Source organism: Carassius auratus, chromosome 49, assembly GCF_003368295.1.
Source record: "Carassius auratus strain Wakin chromosome 49, ASM336829v1, whole genome shotgun sequence".
Taxonomy (NCBI): domain Eukaryota; kingdom Metazoa; phylum Chordata; class Actinopteri; order Cypriniformes; family Cyprinidae; genus Carassius; species Carassius auratus.
In genome coordinates, this window is record NC_039291.1 from 12,442,629 (window position 1) to 12,462,310 (window position 19,682).

The 19,682-nt window shown below is 36.8% G+C and overlaps 1 protein-coding gene across 4 annotated transcripts in view; it reads left to right on the plus strand.

Moving 5' to 3' along the window:
• Positions 1-19,682, plus strand: part of LOC113066243 (catenin delta-2-like) — a 291,904-nt gene that overhangs the window by 259,138 nt on the left and 13,084 nt on the right. For all 4 annotated transcript variants that reach the window (XM_026238062.1, XM_026238064.1, XM_026238063.1 and 1 more), the window contains 4 exons: positions 160-333; positions 3,186-3,336; positions 11,918-12,152; positions 15,341-15,425. In XM_026238062.1, coding sequence (XP_026093847.1) covers positions 160-333; positions 3,186-3,336; positions 11,918-12,152; positions 15,341-15,425 — 645 coding nt within the window. The remainder of the gene's footprint in view (positions 1-159; positions 334-3,185; positions 3,337-11,917; positions 12,153-15,340; positions 15,426-19,682) is intronic.

Consider the following 19,682-nt stretch of genomic DNA (forward strand, 5'->3'; position numbering starts at 1 on the left):
ACTTTACGTTGGTCGTTGAAAGTAAGTCAAGTTGCTTTGTCACTGCAGATTTCAGCGTGCAAGCCTCTTCATAAGGGTTTAGATGCTGATGGCAATGGATTTTGTCTGTCATCATATCTGACTGACTTGTTTTTCTTGTCACACTCTTTGTTTCTTTAGTGGGATGGTGTGGGACCGCTGCCAGACACTGCTGAGCCCCCCAAAGGGATTCAGATGCTGTGGCATCCTTCGATAGTGAAGCCCTACCTCACCCTCCTATCTGAGTGCTCAAACCCGGACACGCTGGAGGGAGCCGCTGGGGCACTGCAGAATCTGGCTGCTGGGAGTTGGAAGGTAAGCCTTATGGTCAGATGCCTTGTGTACGCATCTGTCTGTGCTAGAGATATAGCTTGGTATTCAACTTATATTGTTTAAAATATTATTAGTGAGTAGATTATCTGATAATTATGTGTCACCATTCATTATTTGTTTTTCCATTTAATTATGATTTTATATATTGTAATTCTTATATATATATATATATATATATATATATATATATATATATATATATATATATATATATATATATATATATATATATAAATATATATATATATATATATATAATTATATATATAATTATATATATATATATAATTATATATATAATTTTTTTTGTGTTTTTTTTGTATTCACTTATTTAATTTAAACTTTTGGTATCTGTCATAGGGCAAATGTTTTTCTTGCTGTAGGGTTAGGGGTGTTTAAAAACATTACAATAATAGAAAAAGAATAATACTATATTATTAATTATTGGTAGCTGTCTGAGTGTAAACCAATGTATTCTTAGCACTCAGGGTGTTTGAAAAAAAAACATAAAAATAATTCAGTATTTCAATAATAAAAAAAGATTCAAATGTTTATCTGTTTTTTAATTTACTTTTACACTTTTAAAGGTGTAAATAATTCATCCGACTTTCTGGGCTATTACTTTCCAAGGCAATCAGTCTTATGATTTCCAAAAGATCTCATATATTTCCCTGTAGAAATTATTCTACAGCCAGAATATTATAAATAACAGTTCTCTTTTGACATGGTTCACCTAGTGTTGGACAAACAACTGCATAGCAGCATGATAAGACCTTACCTAACACCTTAGCTTAGCAACACTCTGTTGTCTGACATGTTTTTTTTTTTACTGAAGGTTTTATTAGCTGTTGTCAGGATCTAAATTTATTGAAAGGTGCACAAAGAAATGGTGTAAAATAGCATTTTTCATCAGATGTTTAAACTTGTTCCAGTCTCCCTCTTGGGCCCTGCTTCTCTCTTTGTTCTCACATCCTTTTCACCATCTCTCAGTGACAAAAGCTTGTTTTACCTCTGTTGCTCGAGAGCTCTAATTCACCCGATATGTTCCACAAGATCAATACACTCAGATGGAAACAGATGCAATGGGATTGGATTGGTTTTGATGACTCACAACAGGTTTAGACCCCCTTTAAGAAGTTAAATGAAAGCGGCATCCATACGACCCCTCTCCACACCTACAGGGCATCAGGATGTATTCGTGTTTGCTGTTGTGTTGAGTTTGTTGGAGAGACAAACAGGAAAGCAGTCCAGTTCCCATAATTTGCTGCTCTGTTTGTTAAGCTGACATTGAGCCCCCATCTAATATGTGTGAACTAAGCTCTCTGTTTATGTTTTCAAAGTCCATCACGGACAGTGGGATTATTAAATCCCACGCTGTGTGTTCTAGGAAATGGAAACAAAGCCCTTAACTTAAGATGGATCAAAAACACTCAAGCGTGAAGTATGCTTTCTCGTCAAAAACTCCTTTTCAATTACAGTTTCAAGGATATTTATTGTATCGCATTACTTATAATAAAAAATACAAGTTTTACTGAACTGTGATGTTGATTTTCTCTAAATGACATTTCCACACACTAATTTGAAGTGCCATTTCTCTGTTCCTGAACCCAGTAAGCTGACTCTAAGATGCACTTTGCCTGATTTAACATAATTTCCTTTGAACTACACTAAATGAATAAGTGTCAGTGTCAAACTAGCAACAGATTAAAAAAAGCATGCAATGATTCAGATCAGACTGTACTTTGCTGTTTGGTGATTATGCAACATCAAATCATGATTACAGTATCGATGTGTCAGAGGTGAATATGCAGTCAAACCGAATATTATTCAAACGTTCTGATTTTTTTACTAGTGGGTACAGGACACTATAGTTCATTTATGCAAGAGATGATAGCAAAATAAAGTAAACTGTGACATGTTATACCCAAAAATACTTGTGTACTACCAGTAAAACTGATAAAAAAGATCTGGGACCAACAATTATTCAGACACTTTTACCTGATCATGTTGTTATCTGACAATACCAAGATGAATTTGTTTTGACATAATAAGAACTCTGAGTTCTAGTCATATTTTATTACCAATTTCTAAACTATAGAGAATAAACTGTGATAATGTGAGAAATGTTGAAGGTGTCTGAATACATTTTGGAATCTTCTTTCAAAAACATAAAAAAAAAAAAAACCTTTTGACTCCAAACTTTTGACTCCAAAGACACATGAAATGGTTTTGAATTTGTTCCAAATTCGGTATCTTATAGGGCTGTCAAATGTTTAAGGATGATTAATCGCATCCATATTTAAAGTTTGTATATCTAAATATATATTTAGATATCAAATATTTACTTTTTTAGGTATGCAGGTACGCAGCTTGCAAGGTTTAGAACAGAGCTTCTCTGTCAGTGTGTTTTTGTCTCTCTCTCTTTATTTATGCACACATACAGAGGTCATCAGAAATGAGGAATGTGAGGGGATGCCTGCTGGGCCGGATGCTGCGGTCTCCCCCTGTTACAGCAGAAGTGCAGGGCAGCAGAGAGTCTAATCTGAGCTGACACTCCGTCACTGATAAAGGCTGATCCCACAGCTGGGGTCATACACAGAGAACCTCAGAGAGCCAAAGCTCTGAGCTAGTATTAGTCTTTCACTGTAACCTGGGGAGTGTGATTACACTGTCAGCAGGGTGCTCATCCAAAATGAGGCACTTTACAGACATTGGTATATCCAGCCATGACTGAAAACTGCTGATATGTAGAGTTATATTTAGTAAAGTGGCCGAACGGTATCATTTGTCATATTTAGTGACTGTTTGTTTGTGTGTGTGTGTGTCTCCCCTAGTGGTCAGTGTACATCCGTGCGGCGGTGAGGAAAGAGAAGGGTCTGCCAATCCTTGTGGAGCTGCTGAGGATAGACAACGACCGCGTGGTGTGTGCTGTCGCTACCGCGCTCAGAAACATGGCCTTGGATGTCAGAAATAAAGAGTTAATAGGTACGGCCCGTTTTTCCTTCTCTTGACTGTCTTCTTTTATTTTATTTGTCACTGTGATTCACTTTGTTTCAAATGGTTCAAAGCCAGAGGATTTGTAGTGCTTAGGGTTAACAGCTGTGGTCTCTTTGGCTTCTCTGTAATGAAGTCCAGTCTCTTACGTTTTACCCAGTGTGGTAAAGAGGGCCATTCGTAGCTCTCAGCTCAAAGGAAGATAACTGTCATTTTATTATTATACATTTCCTGCCCACTCATCATTTGAAACGGTTTAGCAGGCATCAGGCTGCACTGGCACATTCCAGGCTTGTGTAACTGTATATTCTGTATACTGTATATATTTTTGGCATTGTTTGGGGATTTCTTTATTGCTGACTTTACTGAAATAAAAACCTGCAACTCAAACGTTTTGCATTTGTGTATGGAGGTTACTGAAAGAGCCTTTCCAAAGTGTTATTTTTGTGTCTTGTTTTGTTTTATCCTGTTTTGTATGGAAGCCCGTTTCTGCCACTGAATAAAAAATAATAAAGGTAATTGAGAGTTTTTTCCTTGCAATTCGGACTTTATAACTCACAGTTGTGAGTCTATATCTCACAATTCTGTTAAAAATGATAAAAAGTCGCAATAACCTTTTTTTTCAGTGGCTGAATATGTCTTTTTTTTTTTTGTCTATTGTGCAGCTAACTTTACTGAAATTACATGCAACTAAATTTTATTGATTTTGTTGCATGGTGACTACTCAAATTTTTTTCGATAAAATTTTAATTTTTCTTTTAAAATTGTTTTTTTTTTTCTTTGTTGTTGTTTTAATTTGCTTTGATTTTATTGTTCTTTTGTTTTGGCCACATTTTTGTGTGGTTAGTTTTTTTGTTGTTGTTATGATTTATTCTGCTGACTTATTCTGTCTTTACTGTGTTTTTATTGTTAATGTTTGTTTTTGTATTGTTGAGTTGTCTTTTGGACATTTTTCAGAGGGTCAATCCAAATAAAACTGTCTAAATCTCTTCACAAAGGGCCCTTCCTCAACACCATTAGCAAAGCTTTTATACAATTCTCACTTCAAGAAAGCATTTTTGTCATTTCTGCTTGTGTGATACGTGGTGAAACATCCTCACAATTAATTATGTAAACTGCAGGCATTTATTTGTTACTCACAAACCCAAAATAAAATATAAATTTCTTATAATTGAGCCAATTGTCTTGTCTATTTACCACAAGTGCCACAAAAAGCAGTACACAGGGCCACTTTTTTTTTTTTTTTTTTATGTTTATTTAAGTTTTATTTGCTACAACAAGTGTAAGGATAAATTTAGCTGTTTTGCTACTAAGGGCAAAACTAAGATACAATATATCTTTGTGTGAGGGGTTCAAAATGTTGTAGACATAAGGCAGTTTAGCAGCCCTGCACACTTCAAGTGCTCCGTTTGCCATAGTTATGTTCACTTTCAGTGGAATTTGCCCAATATCTTGTTGAGTGGTACTTTATCTCATTTCCACTGTTTAGTACAAAATTAATATGGAAGAAATGAGTTTCATCGCTTGGCGCACAGCACCGCATTAGGAGAGCTCAGGTTATGTCTCTGAATAGTGAGGACAGTGTGTTCATGGTCTTTGTGACTTTCATGGTCATTGCTGAATAAGAATTAGCCTTTTCTGTTTCTGTAAGCATTCAGTGCAGGTAGTTCCCTCGTTGTTTACTCATAGAGAAGAGGTGAAGTGAGTCAAAGTGACTCTGTACTTATTTAGGGTAGTATAATTAAACCTCTCCTCCATGACTATATCCACACCTGTCAACAATTGATATTGTTTCCTCCAAACATATGTCAGAAGCTCTGAGGTCGTTGCAATTGGGAGTTGACCTTACCTTCATACCGAGCTGCAGGTGTTTGGCATTACACTGCTTCTGAATCAGAAATATTAACAAGTACACGACACAACATCTGCAGGCTCCATCTGAATGACAGGAAGTGGTCCGCCGTGGTCTCCGTTGTCACATGTTGACCCGTCGCATCAGGTGCTTAATTAGAGCTTGTTTTCTTCATCCTTCATCCCATCTCACACTGATTCACACCATTTGAAATTCTCCCAGTGACATCACCAGCAGACTATTGATCTCGCCCGTTAATAAAGGTGGTTTCCCTGGTGAGTCTCGCCATCTCCATTGCAACGGCTCCCCAGTCTCATTCTGCCACTGATTTCAGGCCCCCTCTCAGCTCCTCAAACAACTGGTTTGCATTTGCCACCTGGAGTCCGCATAGATTTTAGATTATGTAGATCGCATTGTCTTCATTATACATTGCCATGGAAATGTGCTTCTTGTCTTTGTAGATTTAGCTTGTTTCTCAGTAGATTAGGCAAAAATAAATTGTAATACGTGTATATCAGATTGCAGAGTCCATATATAGAGTACATTTAGACTCTAAATTGATTTGTATTGACAAGTGTGTGTGCAGCAAACACAGTCTGTGACTGGCGGTAATTCTCACACTTTGCTTTTTCAGACAGTTCAACATGGCCATCCATCAAAAGCTTTGAGATCACTCAAGGTCCCTCTTTTTTCAAACTTCTCCCACAGTCTCTTTCTTTCATCCATGATTTATTTTGCATGTTTGATCACTGAATCTATATTTGAGCTCATTTTACATATAGCTCAGGGATGAAACCTGGGCACATGAAATCCTGCCATTTGTTCACATTAAAATAATTGATTGTTTGTATAAATTAATTTACCACCTAAGTTCAAAGCATCAGCCTATATCCTGGAGCTTTGATACTGTATGCCGATAAACAGCACATTGCAAGATCATAAAATTCTTTGGTGTTGAATGCCTTATTTTGATTTTGTTTTTTAACATGAGGTTACAAGAGAATTCATTTTGGTGCATGTGAATTAATTAGTTTTATGTGTACTTTTGTAACTCATTGACATTTATAGATCCTGATGTACAGTATAAATGTAATCTCTGTTTCTGCTTTGACCTTTTCTCTTTTCTAATAATTTTTCTTGCCTTTTAATGTCACTCTTCTTCTCTCCAGGATTGAGGTTAATAATATTAATGCTAAAGAAAAGTGGGAGAGAGAAGCACTTCAGGGTGTTGTTAATCATAGCTCGAACTTTTTGAGAGAGAAGATTTAGTTAATATATTTATTTTTTATTTTTATATTTATAAGGTATTTTTATATAAAGAATATATTAAAATATTACTATATAATATATTTTATATTTATACTAAATATTTTTTCCAAGTTTTTATTCAGATATATTTTTAATTAAAGATATATTTTACATATTTATGTAATTCTTATTTGCAATTATTATATATCTATATATCAGTGTTTCTTTTTTGATCATATAGTGTACAATTTAATGGACTATAGGAAATATTTGATGTATTGGCAGCAGGTTTGCCGGGTCCCAGAAAAACTGACCACCTAAACCCAACCCAAAATGACTAAAAACTAGACCAATTTTTCTGCGATCAGTCACAGTTGACCTCTGCAGGGATTTAAAATAAACCATTTGTTTTTATGTATCCTGTGCTTTACATTTTATTTGAAAGATTTTATGTAGTATGTGCGTATTTCACTATTTAATCTGTATTTTATGTCTATAAAGTTACTTCATAATTTCATTTAAACATGTAAAATATTAAAATAGTGTGTATACTTTTTTCATTTTAACTTTCTGTTATTATTTTTTGAAGCATTTTGCATGAATTGTTTAAAATATTAAAAAAAAATATATGAGTAACAATCACAAAATGGGTTTGCCTTAAAATGCATATTCACTTCCCAAATCTTTAAAAATATATTTTTTTTCATACATTAAATTAAAATCCTCTATTATGTTTGATGATCTCATAACCATTTTTAATAGCCTACATTCTCTATTCTCATTGCTTCACTCTTTTTCTCTCCAAATTCACTCTTGTTTTATCTACATGCAAGCATCAATGTACAATCAGTCTAAAATGGCAAACTCAGTTATCCTGTCTTGAAGTTCCACAAGTGGGTAAAATATCAGTGGAGTTTTTGTTAGTTCCAGTGGCTGAATTTTAAACGTGATGTATAAAACCCCCGGAGATGCTGTTTGAGGCTTCAACATGCACAAAATCAGGCACAGCAGGCGTGAATGAAGGCAGACACACGTTACGTTAAGCATAGCATTGTATTAGCATCAGAGAAGTGTCATTTGTAATCGGAATGGCTCTCCAAACTTTCAGGTGGCAAAACTTCTCTAAGCGTTTGAAATAGGAGGGTATTGGTGTGGGCATACAGACCATGATGGGGCACGTTCTTCAGAGGACTAGCAGACAAAGCTCGCTGGATTTGTTGGAAATGTTTGAACTTGTGCTGTAACTTTGAGAATCAGCTTCACTTGGCTTGTTTCGAAGGTCCGACATTTTCAGTTGATGGAGAGGGATTTGAAAAGTTCTGATCCATCATTGAATGTTTCATCCCGGATTTGATGACTGAAAGACTCATATCTGCTGCCCACCTGCACAAAGGATGAGAAAAGAGCGGATGTGCCCGCCAGGCTGGCCTTTAGAGAAATAACCAAGTGTGTGTGCAGCTTTCCTCTCTTGCTTCAATTTGCAGCCAATCTTCCAATCTCTCTCACACTCCCTCGTGCATCCATTTGGTCATTTTTCCATCTCCTCTTCCTTTATCTGTTTTCTCTCTCTTTCATTAGGAGATTGGCAGAGGTACGTGTCTCGAAGCAAAAGAGCTGCTTTATAATAATGACGCTAGAAAATCGCCACTTTATCTTTTCTGTGGCCAAATCCGGCCATTCAGTCATCTCTCTAGCTGTCCCAGCCACCGCTCCACAAGGTGGCTCTGTTTGAAATTGCATCCGTAGGTCTTCAGAAGAAGCTGTTTCTTATTAATCCAATGTGACAGACATCAAAGTCGGTAAAAGCGAGCGATATAGCGCTTGAAAGCCACGCTGCCGGACGTTCTCCAATCAAATGGTCTCCACGGTGGCTGATTTCCAATTTAATTTGCTCCCTAACCTTTAAGAATAATTTTGTTTTAAGGTCTGTCTTCGAATGCTTTGTTGTTTGTACTTCTCTTTTATGTCCAAGTCGGCTATTTTCTGCCAATGGGGTTTGAACCTGATGTTAGCTTCATTGAAAAAAAAAACCCTCTTTGGATCCATTTAAATGTTATTGCAGGATAAAGGCTCACAGAGATGCTGCTCAAAGCCTTTCACCATTGTGTGACATTTTAAACCAAGCCGAGAACCCTCGGGCCTTCACGGAACATTTTACCAACTCTCTTTGAACTCCGACTAAGAATATTAATGCTCTTCATTTTCTTCAATATGGAAGTATATAATGCTATTCCAGTCATTACATTTGCGCTGCGTAACAATTCTTTAAACATTTCTTCTTCTGTGTTATACCGAAAGAGCATACAGGTTTGGAATGACATGGTGAAAACAGTTCTGACACTGAATTTTGCCTTCAGCGTCCTTTATAGCCTATGTCTTCCAAATGGTCACCTAGAATTTAGTGTACATAAAAGCAGCAATAATGGAAGGACGCTCTCTCCGTCTCTTTGTACATTTCTATGGGTGCGTGTGTATTTCTGGAGCTCATGATGGCCCGGAGTCGTGTAGCTGATTGGCTTTTTTGTGGGAGAATGGGCTTTTATAAGCTGGAGGGTCTGCACTTACCTCTGATTACCACTAAGCCCTCGTATTCTCAAGAGCGCGTAGATGAGGCACTCTATTGAGTCAAGGTTAGCCTTGAGTCATATACAGTCGCCAGATCTCATCGTCATGTAGCAGAACCGTCTGACTGAGTCCATAAAAAGACTCTTCATTTACCACAAGGAGTGTGAATGTGTTACTTAAAGCCCTTTTTACTTGTCCTCTGTTGTTTTTCATGCTCAGGCTGACTTTGAGATCTCTGCACGGATGTTCAGAATTTAACCTGACCGAATTGCAGTAATTGGTATTCTTGGAAAGACTCCTTAGTTTGTGATTACTAGTAATCATGCAATCTTGTGTTTCGTTATGATCATAAAGCCTAAAACTGGACTGAAAATGTCCCATACTTCACCTGTTTCACCTCTCCATGCCACTCTTCCTCTGTGGGATGTGTCCTCTTGTTTTTAGTAAGATTTGATAATTATCTTTTTTTTTTTTGATGCTTAAAATCTTATGCTGTAACTTTTCAATGTGATCAGGCTTCATTATTATTATGTTTGTTTTTAATTAGAATTTTTTTTTAAAGTCTCTTTTGCTCATCATGGCTGTATTTATTTGGTCAAAATTACAGTAAAAATATTATAAAATAACAATAGAAATATTGTCAAATATTGTTACAATTTAAAATAGCTGTTTTCTGTATATATATATATATATTAATGTTAAAATAAAATAAAAATATAAAAATTTAAAAAATATATAAAAATATAAAATATAATTTATTCCTGTGATGCAAAGCTGAATTTTCAGAAGCCAGTCTTGAGTGTAACGTTTTTTTAGTTTGTTTGTTTGTTTTCTCAGAAATCATTGTAATATCCTGATATGCTGCTCAAAAAACATATTATTGTCGATGCTTCTCAATGTTTTTGTGCAACCATTGATATAATTACACTTATTAGTTTGGGTAAATAAGGATTAAAAAATAATAATAATCTTAAAAAAAATGGTCACACTTTATTTTAGGGTCCAATTCTCACTATTAACTAACCATTAACTATGATTTTTGCCTCAATTAACTCCTTATTTGCTGCTTATTAATAGTTTATAAGGTAGTTGTTAAGTTTAGGGTATTGGGTAGGATTATGGATGTCAAGCATTATATGTAATTTATAAGCACTAATAAACAGCCAATATGTTGATAATAGACATGCTAATAAGCAACTACTTATTAGTGTGAATTGGACCCTATACTAAAGTGTTACCTATTGTACTGATAAGTTCAATAAGTTTATACTGATATAGTGCTGTATATTGAAGGAGCAAGACATCCATTTATTTCACTTTGAGTGTAATGAAGATGTTCATTGATCATGTGTCATCACCGATCAGTGATTTTACCAGGTTTTTATTATTCCGTAAATATCTTGTTTTTCCCACAGTTCACTGTTCAGAGAAATCTCACATCTCATTGGACTGTCTCCATATTGTCAGCTCGCGCAAGACAGACGATTTTGCCTGCGGGCACAAGATAAGGAGGCACCAATTAACTGGAAGCTTATTGGTGATAAAACGAGCCCTTCTGCAGTATGCTTCATGTAGAAAATGATGTCTGTGTTTCTCCTTCTGAGACCATTTGGAATTAGCGGAAAGAATTGAACAGCCTTAGATTAATTTCATTAGCTGTGTGCTTCTGTGATAGAATAATAGGGTGCCAGAAGTAGAAGGACTTCTGCATTTCAAAGGTCAAAATATTGGAGTGCATGGATAATTAAAGTGGCCGCATGAAATCTGGAAAATACTCTATTGCGAGCTAGTTTCTTGTTCTTTTTGAAATTGGACGGCTATTTCACAGAAATATCTTGTAGGCTTGTGTTCCTACACCAGTTTTATCATTAAAACAGATGTCCACATAATAACATTTCATGTTTTGTTCTCATTTAAAACTAAAATTCTCTGGAGCTGCAAAACAACAACAAAACGAAAGTTGTTGACACTTGCGATCTTTGCTCGTGGGCTTCCCTGAAGCTATTTACATTTATCAAATGTAGAACTAAATGTGTGCATGGTGAGCATTTCTAGACCATAGATTTTCTTAAGTGCAAACAAATAATATATAATGCCCTATTTTGACATGGCAGCACTAGTATTACTGTTGTTGAGATCACGGTAAATGCAATGCAAGAACTTCTACAGTCCCTTCACTGGCTCTTTGCAGGTCTGTGGAAGGAACTTGTCAAAGCAGCATTGAAAAATCATACGTTGGCTTTGTATGACATTAAAAGTTTGTGTAAGCTAACATTGTATTTGCCTCTGTGAAATGGGTTCTATATGTGGACCAAAACCTCTTTTGGCAAATTTAACCCTAATATAAATAGCTCATAACGCCTTGAGTGGGTGTCCCATACACCACTGGGTGAAGAAAGAGCACTCAACATCCTGTAGCGATCATTCCACTTGTGATTGCCTGTTAATATGACTTAGTGTGTTATGGCATAAATTTGTCTCTTGTTTCACCGACACAAATCCATAAACTTAAAAATCATATTGTGTCTCCCACTGGTCCAGTTCTTTATTTAGTGCTGTTGAGTGTTGCCAAGTCAATTTAAATTACGCATCTCCTGCTGTTCTTTTAATGTCAGAGTTTTCACACTTTCTCATATTTTCTTTCCTTTGTTCGAGTAGCATGAGTCACATATCCACGCTGCAGTCAGGATAACGCTCACTCCATAGAAATCCAGCGATGTTTAAACCGACACATCTGACACTCCTGAATTGTTGCAACTCCTGCATTATTATACTCTAGATTAAGAAGAAAGTGTAGCACAATAGTCATACTGACTGTGAAAAAATGTCATCCTGACTATCATCATTATTCCAGTGCTAATCACCATATTCTCATATGCTCTTTCTGTCTATTTTTCCTTTGTCTAGGTAAGTATGCCATGCGAGACCTCGTGCACCGGCTCCCGGGTGGGAGCAATGCTAGTGGAAGCAGCGGGGGGACGGCAAACAGCACAGCGGGTAAAACCATGTGCGATGACACCGTTACGGCTATATGCTGCGCCCTACACGAGGTCATCACCAAGAACATGGAAAACGCCAAGGCCTTACGAGACGCCGGTGGCATTGAGAAGCTCATCGGTATTGCTAGGAGTAAAGGAGATAAGTAAGTTGTCTTTGTGTTTTTTATAATAAGCTGGCATCTTATCACTAACCAATAAAATGACCTGAAGTGTGCACTAACCACTAGGCTATTTGCTTGTTTTTTCATTTTACTTTGTTTGCCAGAAACTGTGCATTGCTCATGGAGACATTTTATTTTTCAGCTACACAGTTCTACTTTTATTCCAGCACCTTTTCAATGAGATGAACATTATGAGTCAGACCTCAATAAGAGTTTCATGAGCTTCAAGGCTTCCACATTGTCTACAGATGTTCGGCTAAATCATATATACATCAGCAATGCACCCGACACAAGATGTTATTCAGTGCTTGCTGAACTGTAATGAAGAAAAGCAAACATGGACGAAGAACACATTCACTCCTGCGATAATAGACAAAAAGAGCTGATGATTGAAATGCTGCATCCTTGAGAATAAAGCTAAATGTCACAAGACGCTGCATGTAACAAAGATTTTAACACAGTTAAGGGGTGTTATCTGCCGTGACAATGCAGGACAAACTGTGTGACAGCCTTGACACTGGTTTATTGGTTTTGTGAATCATCAGGAGATATACAGAGGGATCCTGATGAGATTGCAAAGTGCTGTAATTTAAACCTAAATGTGAAATGGTTTTGTTTTTGTTTTGCTTTTTTGTTTCAAATGCGCTTCATTCTATCATATTTTATAATAATCTTTTATTGATCGAGTCTATATGCTGCTTGCTTTAGTCTCTTAGAAACAGCAAGTGTAGGCAGCCTGACAGTGAGTGATGACAATGTCAAAGACATTAGTCCAACCCTCATCAAACTGACATTTCATGCGACTGCTTTATATCTGCATCAGATATTCATACACTGTGCCCGCCCCGTTCGAGCCAATATGGCGGTGACAGCTGCTTCCAGTTTCCTGCTGAGAGGTTATCAAAGGGACAAGCCACTCGGGTGCTTGTTTGTCTGGATTTAGCACAAAAGCAACCGGTTGATTTAGCCCTGGCATGTAGCACCAACCAGCGTGCTTGTTGTGATATGCATCAGATCTGATGACTTTTTTGATTTGAAGTGGATTTATTTGGTGCAGATTGTGATATGTGCTCACATCATGCATGACAAAGCAAAATAATCAACTCACTGTTCTTGACTGGATGCCTTTTTTAAATAAGCTATTTATAAAGCAACAAATACAGAAACTTTTTTTAAACTGTGTCCCAAACATTACATTCTGCATACAACTTTTTGCTAGCTCTGTGGTTTCCATTTGGGAAATCTGCACTTATTACCCTAACCCTAACCCTAACCCTGAGATATGAAAAACAGACATTGCGTTGTTTTCATATGGATTACTTTATCTCAGAATATTTGTTTTTGGCAGCACTTGTTTAGTTTAAAAGTAGACATTCCAGGCTTTCTATAGATATCTCTCTCATGTCTCTTCGTTGAGTATTCACGGAGTTACAGTTCATTTTAATGAAATGTTTGTACATGACGATCAGCGGAGACAAAGACTGTAGACAGCGCACCTTGTTTGTTATCTTTATTTTATAAGTGCACAAAGGTTTTTTGTTATTATGTCTGTATCCAAAAAAAACTAGACCCTTTACAGATTCGATTGATGTATTGCTCTTATCTGTACGATTAAAACTGAGAGTGTAATTTAAGTTCTTTTCGGGGTTATCAGGTGAAAATGACTCAAAACGCATATATGCGTTAATCGACTCGAAAGGGTTAAACTTCACAGCGAGTCTGTTAAACCCCATGTTGAAAAATGAATGGAGGGACAAATCAAACACACAGCTCCACCTCTAAAAATCAATTTTGCCATTTATGAGAGGAAATGGTAAAAGATGAGAAGCATTTATTTCCTCTATTAAAGCCATGTTCACTCAAGGACGGCAAAGATTTTCCTCTAACTTCATTTCAAGTGGCAATTGTAAACTGTTCTATTGTGTCCTTTGAGCTGAAATGGATTGACTCAGCTCAGCGGAAGACAAAAGACACAGCTGTTCTATCAAATCAGCTGAAGGCAAAGAATTTGTGTCATTTTTGGCAACCAGGAGATTGTTTCTTTTGTTTGTAGTGCATTGTTAATCATAACAAAAGCTGCTGTCCGTGTGAAATGTTTGCACAGAAAGCAGAGAAAACACATTCAGTGCATCAAATGCTTTCACAGGAATATTCATCTGAGCAACAGTGTACCAGGATCGGTTTCTCATTTTCTTCGGTTACATTTTGATCTTAGCGTTAGGATAATTTGTTAACATTTTACCATTAGTTTGCTTAAAAATGTGTTATTTTGATGTGCTGCATATAGATTTTGGTTTAACTCAGGCTTGTGTGTTCAGTTCATACAACACGCAGTATATCCAAAAACATAATTTTCTGTGATGTCATCCATCAAAATATCAAAACTGTTCAAAGTCTGGGGGTTAAGACATTTTCTTCTCTAATGCTCACCAAGGCTTACTTTGATCAAAATACAGTAAAAACTGTTTAAAATAAAACAATTTAAAATATTTAAAATAACTGTTTTATATTTTAATATATTAAATTTAATTTGTTCCTGTGATGGTAAAGCTGAATGTCCACCATCATTACTCCAGTCTTCAATGTCACATGATCCTTCAGAAATCGTTCAGAAATTCTGACTTGCTGCTTTGTTGCTTTCTCATTATAATGTTGAAAACAATTGTGCTGCTTAATATTTTTGTAAAAACTGGGATGCATTTTTACAGGAATCTTTGATGAAAAAATCTAACATAAAAAATTTCTGGAAAATATATATATATATATTACTGACCCCAAACTTTTGAACAGTAGTTTAATTTTAGAAAGTAGTTAATTTTTTTAATGCTGTAGATTTATATATATATATATATATATATATATATATATATATATATATATATATATATATATATATATATGTCAATTGCTTTTAATTTTATTACTTTTGTTATTTTTATTTTGTTTAATAATATAAATATATAAAATATAAACAATAATATAAATATGATTTAATAAACAACAATTCTATATAATTATTAGATCAAATAATTTACTTATTCATATAAAATCTTCCAGTAATGTGCTCTTAAAAATAGATCCGATTTTAACAGATAATAACGAATGACTGTTGAAACATGTTTATTGCTGTTGACCATACTTGTCTGTTTTCTTCTCTCTCTCTCTCACAGACACTCACCTAAAGTGGTAAAGGCAGCATCTCAGGTTCTCAGTAGCATGTGGCAGTACAGAGATCTCCGGAGCCTTTATAAGAAGGTAATCATGACAGCTGTGTCCCACTTCATCTGTCCCAACCTGAGGAATTCATTTAGCATGCTAACTGATCTCCTACTCCCACACCATTGTGTTTAAACTTTTAAAGACAATAGTTTAGAATGAAAACTAAAGAGTTGTTGTACCTCCTCCCCGACTAAAATGTGCGACCCACTATTTATTTAGCACAACACTTTATAGCCGACTGAAAACATTAATCCGCACTGACTAGCAAAGAATGCTCTATTAAGCAGTAACAGCCAGGCTGAAGAGATATTTCCATTCAGTAAGTGCTTGTTGCACTTACTATTGTGTGTATCCGTTCAGACGTCTCCCTTGCAGATTATTGAGGCAAACTTTGGCCTTGGCTAGCGCTGACTGCATTCAGAACATATTGTATGGTCTGAAGAGCGTGATGAATAGACTGATGTGAGGAGACCTTGTATGAATGTTGCCATATTTCTGTGCAACAGCAATTAAAAGCAGGTTTATTTTCCTTTCCAAACCCATATTTTTACCTAGCATTTAGGGGCATTAAATAAACAATGCGCTCAAAATTTTAATTAAATTAAGGGCATTAGGAATTAACCCATTTACATGTAGCCAGACCTCTCTTGTTGCATTCAAACGAAGATAATGAGCAGCCAAAATAAGTTAAAGATTAACAAGGTCAATTTTTTTTACATTTTTCTAATAGAACTACTAATAAGAGCAAGAGAATGGAAATCTTAGGTTGTGACAGACCACCGTCCCCCAAAAGCACTAGAAGCCTCTAGGCTTGAAGAACACACCATTCCTGTTCGCTGAGCACTGTCCGTCCTGACAGATCCGTCGCTGGGTGATGAGGGACATCCCGGACCGAGCTCTATAATGTGTAGTTTCGCTCACTTGGCTCTGCAGAGCAGGCGTCACAGAGTTACAGCCCAGGGAGACAGCAACGGATGCCATGCTGACCTTTAGAGACGAGAAAAGGCCAAGAGCCGACTGCCTGTGCCGCTGAGATGAGTTTAGAAGCGTGTCTGTGGAAATAGCGCTGCCCCCTCCCCACACTGTGTCGGAGACAGAGCACAGCGCTGGGCGAATTCAACAATGCCTGTTTTAAAAAATGTCTGTAGTGATATGTAATTATGAATGCTTGTGAGTTTACCCCGCTGAGCTTGTCGCCATCAAATCCAATGTCGAATTAAGAGCTCTTATTTCATGCATACACTACTAATTACCCTCTCTGTCTTTTTTCAATATTTAGAGGGTTCGACAAAAAGGTACTATGTGTAGATTATAATGAAACAGAGTAATTAGAACGCAGATTCCCATTATAATAGCTGACTAAATATCTATAAATAATATCGTACAAAAGACCCCAGCGCTCACAGGTTCACATTGTGTTCGCATGCCGCCTTGAGGCAGGTTATCGAACAGCTGCTTTAGCTGATGCAGATAAAGTGATGAGGTCAAGGACGTGGAGGACAGCTAGAGCTATAAATGCATCATTCTACAGTAATGCTTATTATGTACAGCTCTCAGAATGGTTTTTGAGAGAGAGAGCTCTGTGGATAGAGCTCACCCATATAGGCTGGGTTTGCAAAGATTTTTAAAACCTCCTGCAACCTACCCTGTTTCCTCTATCCCAGCTGAGCCCTGGAAATGTCACCAGGGATGATATTAAGCAAAGGGCAGCAAGAAAGAGATTGCTATTATTAACTTTTGCAGAGCCCCGTCTCTCATCTCATGAGTGCATAATGACAGTTGTTCCACGCGGATGTGTCTTTCTCTCCCTCTGCTGAAATGAAAGGTGTCAATTGGATGAGTCGGGCCACCTGAGGCGCGATTCTTTGTGTTTTGGGTGGTGTGATGCATGAAGCCGAGGGAGGACAGGGAACACAAGAGGGGGAGGGAACAAAGACAAAAGGTTTGGGAAGCCAGACACCCCCAAGACTGTGAACAATGGCCCCGTGCCCAGGAAGTGATCTTCTGGTTATGATGCTTCTAGCCAATATGGGAGAAAGTTGTGTGTTATGGATTATAACAATCCTTAATAGTATACTTAGTTCTGTGTGTCCAGTATTCTTTATTTTCTTTAAAAATATATATATATATATATATATATATATATATATATATATATATATATATATATATATATATATGTATGTAGTATGTATATGTATTGTTTGAGTTTATGCATTTCATTAATACTCTAGGGAGGTACAGATGTACCGTAAACTGATTTTTTGCAACATTTGGAAATTGTTTTTCGAAACGCTTTTTGGCCTGTAATGCATAACTAATTATAATTTTGCATATTAATGTATTTAATTCACATAAAGTTGCAGCAGTTGATCTGCTAGAGCAGAAATCTTTGAAGAAGTGCAGTCAGCTTCCAGCTCCTTCTACTAATAAGGTATGTGTGTTTGTGAGAAAGCCCAGAAGCGCTTGGCTTGATTTACTCAGAATGACGTAGAGCCGGACTAAGATGAAGTAAAGTTCTTGCCTGAGAGAAGTTGCTTATGCCATTGATCTTGAGCCTAAAGCCTCACACATGTTGTGCTGAGAGGTGTTACATTCAGCCTGGCAGCCTCCTGAGATGCAATTCCACAGTCATCCCTCCCCAACACTCTCCACAAGGAAGTATCACGGTAGTCAATTGCCTCAGCGACCCAAGGGAGCCAACGCAACAGCAATGCTCCTGGCTCCATCCGCCTCTAGGAGTGTAATAATGAGTGCTTGCCATTGGTTTGCTTCAGAGCACATTTCCAAATCAGAATTTTATTGTTTCTATCTGCCTCTTAAGCAGCATTACTGAGGAATCACTGGTAGGCAGGTTGCCATAAATTACTCATCTTTGCGTGGTCCGCTTGGTCTTTTCAATCTTAAATCAGTCCTGTAATGATGCTTCATGTGTTCAACTGGAATTAACAGAATAAATTGAGGGTTTGGGGTTTAAAAGACGCACATGCATTTTCTGTTCATCATTTTTACACCTCAAGAGCCGTTACCTTAGCACAAAAGCCCCTCAATTCAAGCACATTATACTCTCAGACCTAATAAAGAAGAAAGAAAGTAGATATGGGATGTAATGAATGCAAAAAGATTCTTTAATTACATTGAAACTCAGTCTTCCCTGAAAGTATTGTTTTCAAAGAGGAGAAAGCTCTTCAGAAGAAGCATCCATCCGTACTGGTATCTTATTTTGCACAGCCAGCTCAAAGGCCCATCATCATAGAGAATAAAGGTAAAAGTTTTCATTTCTTCCTCGTGTGGGAAAGTTCAAGTTCAACACTTAAAACAGTGTAAGTAAAAGGAAATGACAAACTCCCCTACTGAAGAGGTCTTTAGTCGACAGGCGACAAGTACTGTTTTTTCCTTGTTCCGTGCCTCTCTTCAAGCACCTTGGAGCCTTCAAATACCTGTCCAATGTCATTATTTGCAACAGTCACATGAGATGGAGAGCAGTGGTTTCTCCTGCTAGAGTTTCTGCCGTGCTGGGAAAGTAGGGCAGCTTTGAACTGCACCGAGTCTGGGGGACCAACCGTTTGATCTATTCCTCACCTTTCCAGCAAAAGGAATGTCATGGAGGGGCAAATGGGATGTCAAGGGTAGTTTCTGTATCCCTGTTAAAGGGCTTGTTCAGTTGGCCGCAAGTTTTTAGACCTTCTTCTTGTTTACTCATTGTGCAGCTGTAACCTGTTAGCACAAATCTAGCTCACAAAACTTCAGCTCCTACATTGACCCATTCTGTAAAATGTTGAGTTTAGTAATAGGATAAAATTGTTTACTCACTGCTTATCTTTGTTGATTTTGGTGGTTTTATGCTCATTCTATGCTCTGCAGTAATGTCCACATGAATCAGCTGTATGAATCACTTGATCATTTCTTCAATGAGAGTAAACTTATTTATAATCTTATGCATGCTTTTAAAGGCAAAGTATGGAATTTTTGCTGCTAGAGGGCGCATGTTCAGAAGAAACAAAGGCATAGTTTAATAACCGATTCTGCTCATTCTGGTCATCTGTATGTTGGGTAAAGCTGTGCTTTATCATTCTAGATACAACTGAGTGTGTTGAAATTTCTGTTATAATGTCACTCTGTGCGTTCGCTCGGCATCTTCTTTGAGACCATTGTTGTACACTGCAGTAAGCTACACCAATATTAGAATATCATATTAATAAATGCTGGATGGCTTGTGTTGCTTAATGGCTTGCAAAAATATGTTGTGTGATGCGTTATCACTGTTACTACAAATCAAACTGCATCTGATTA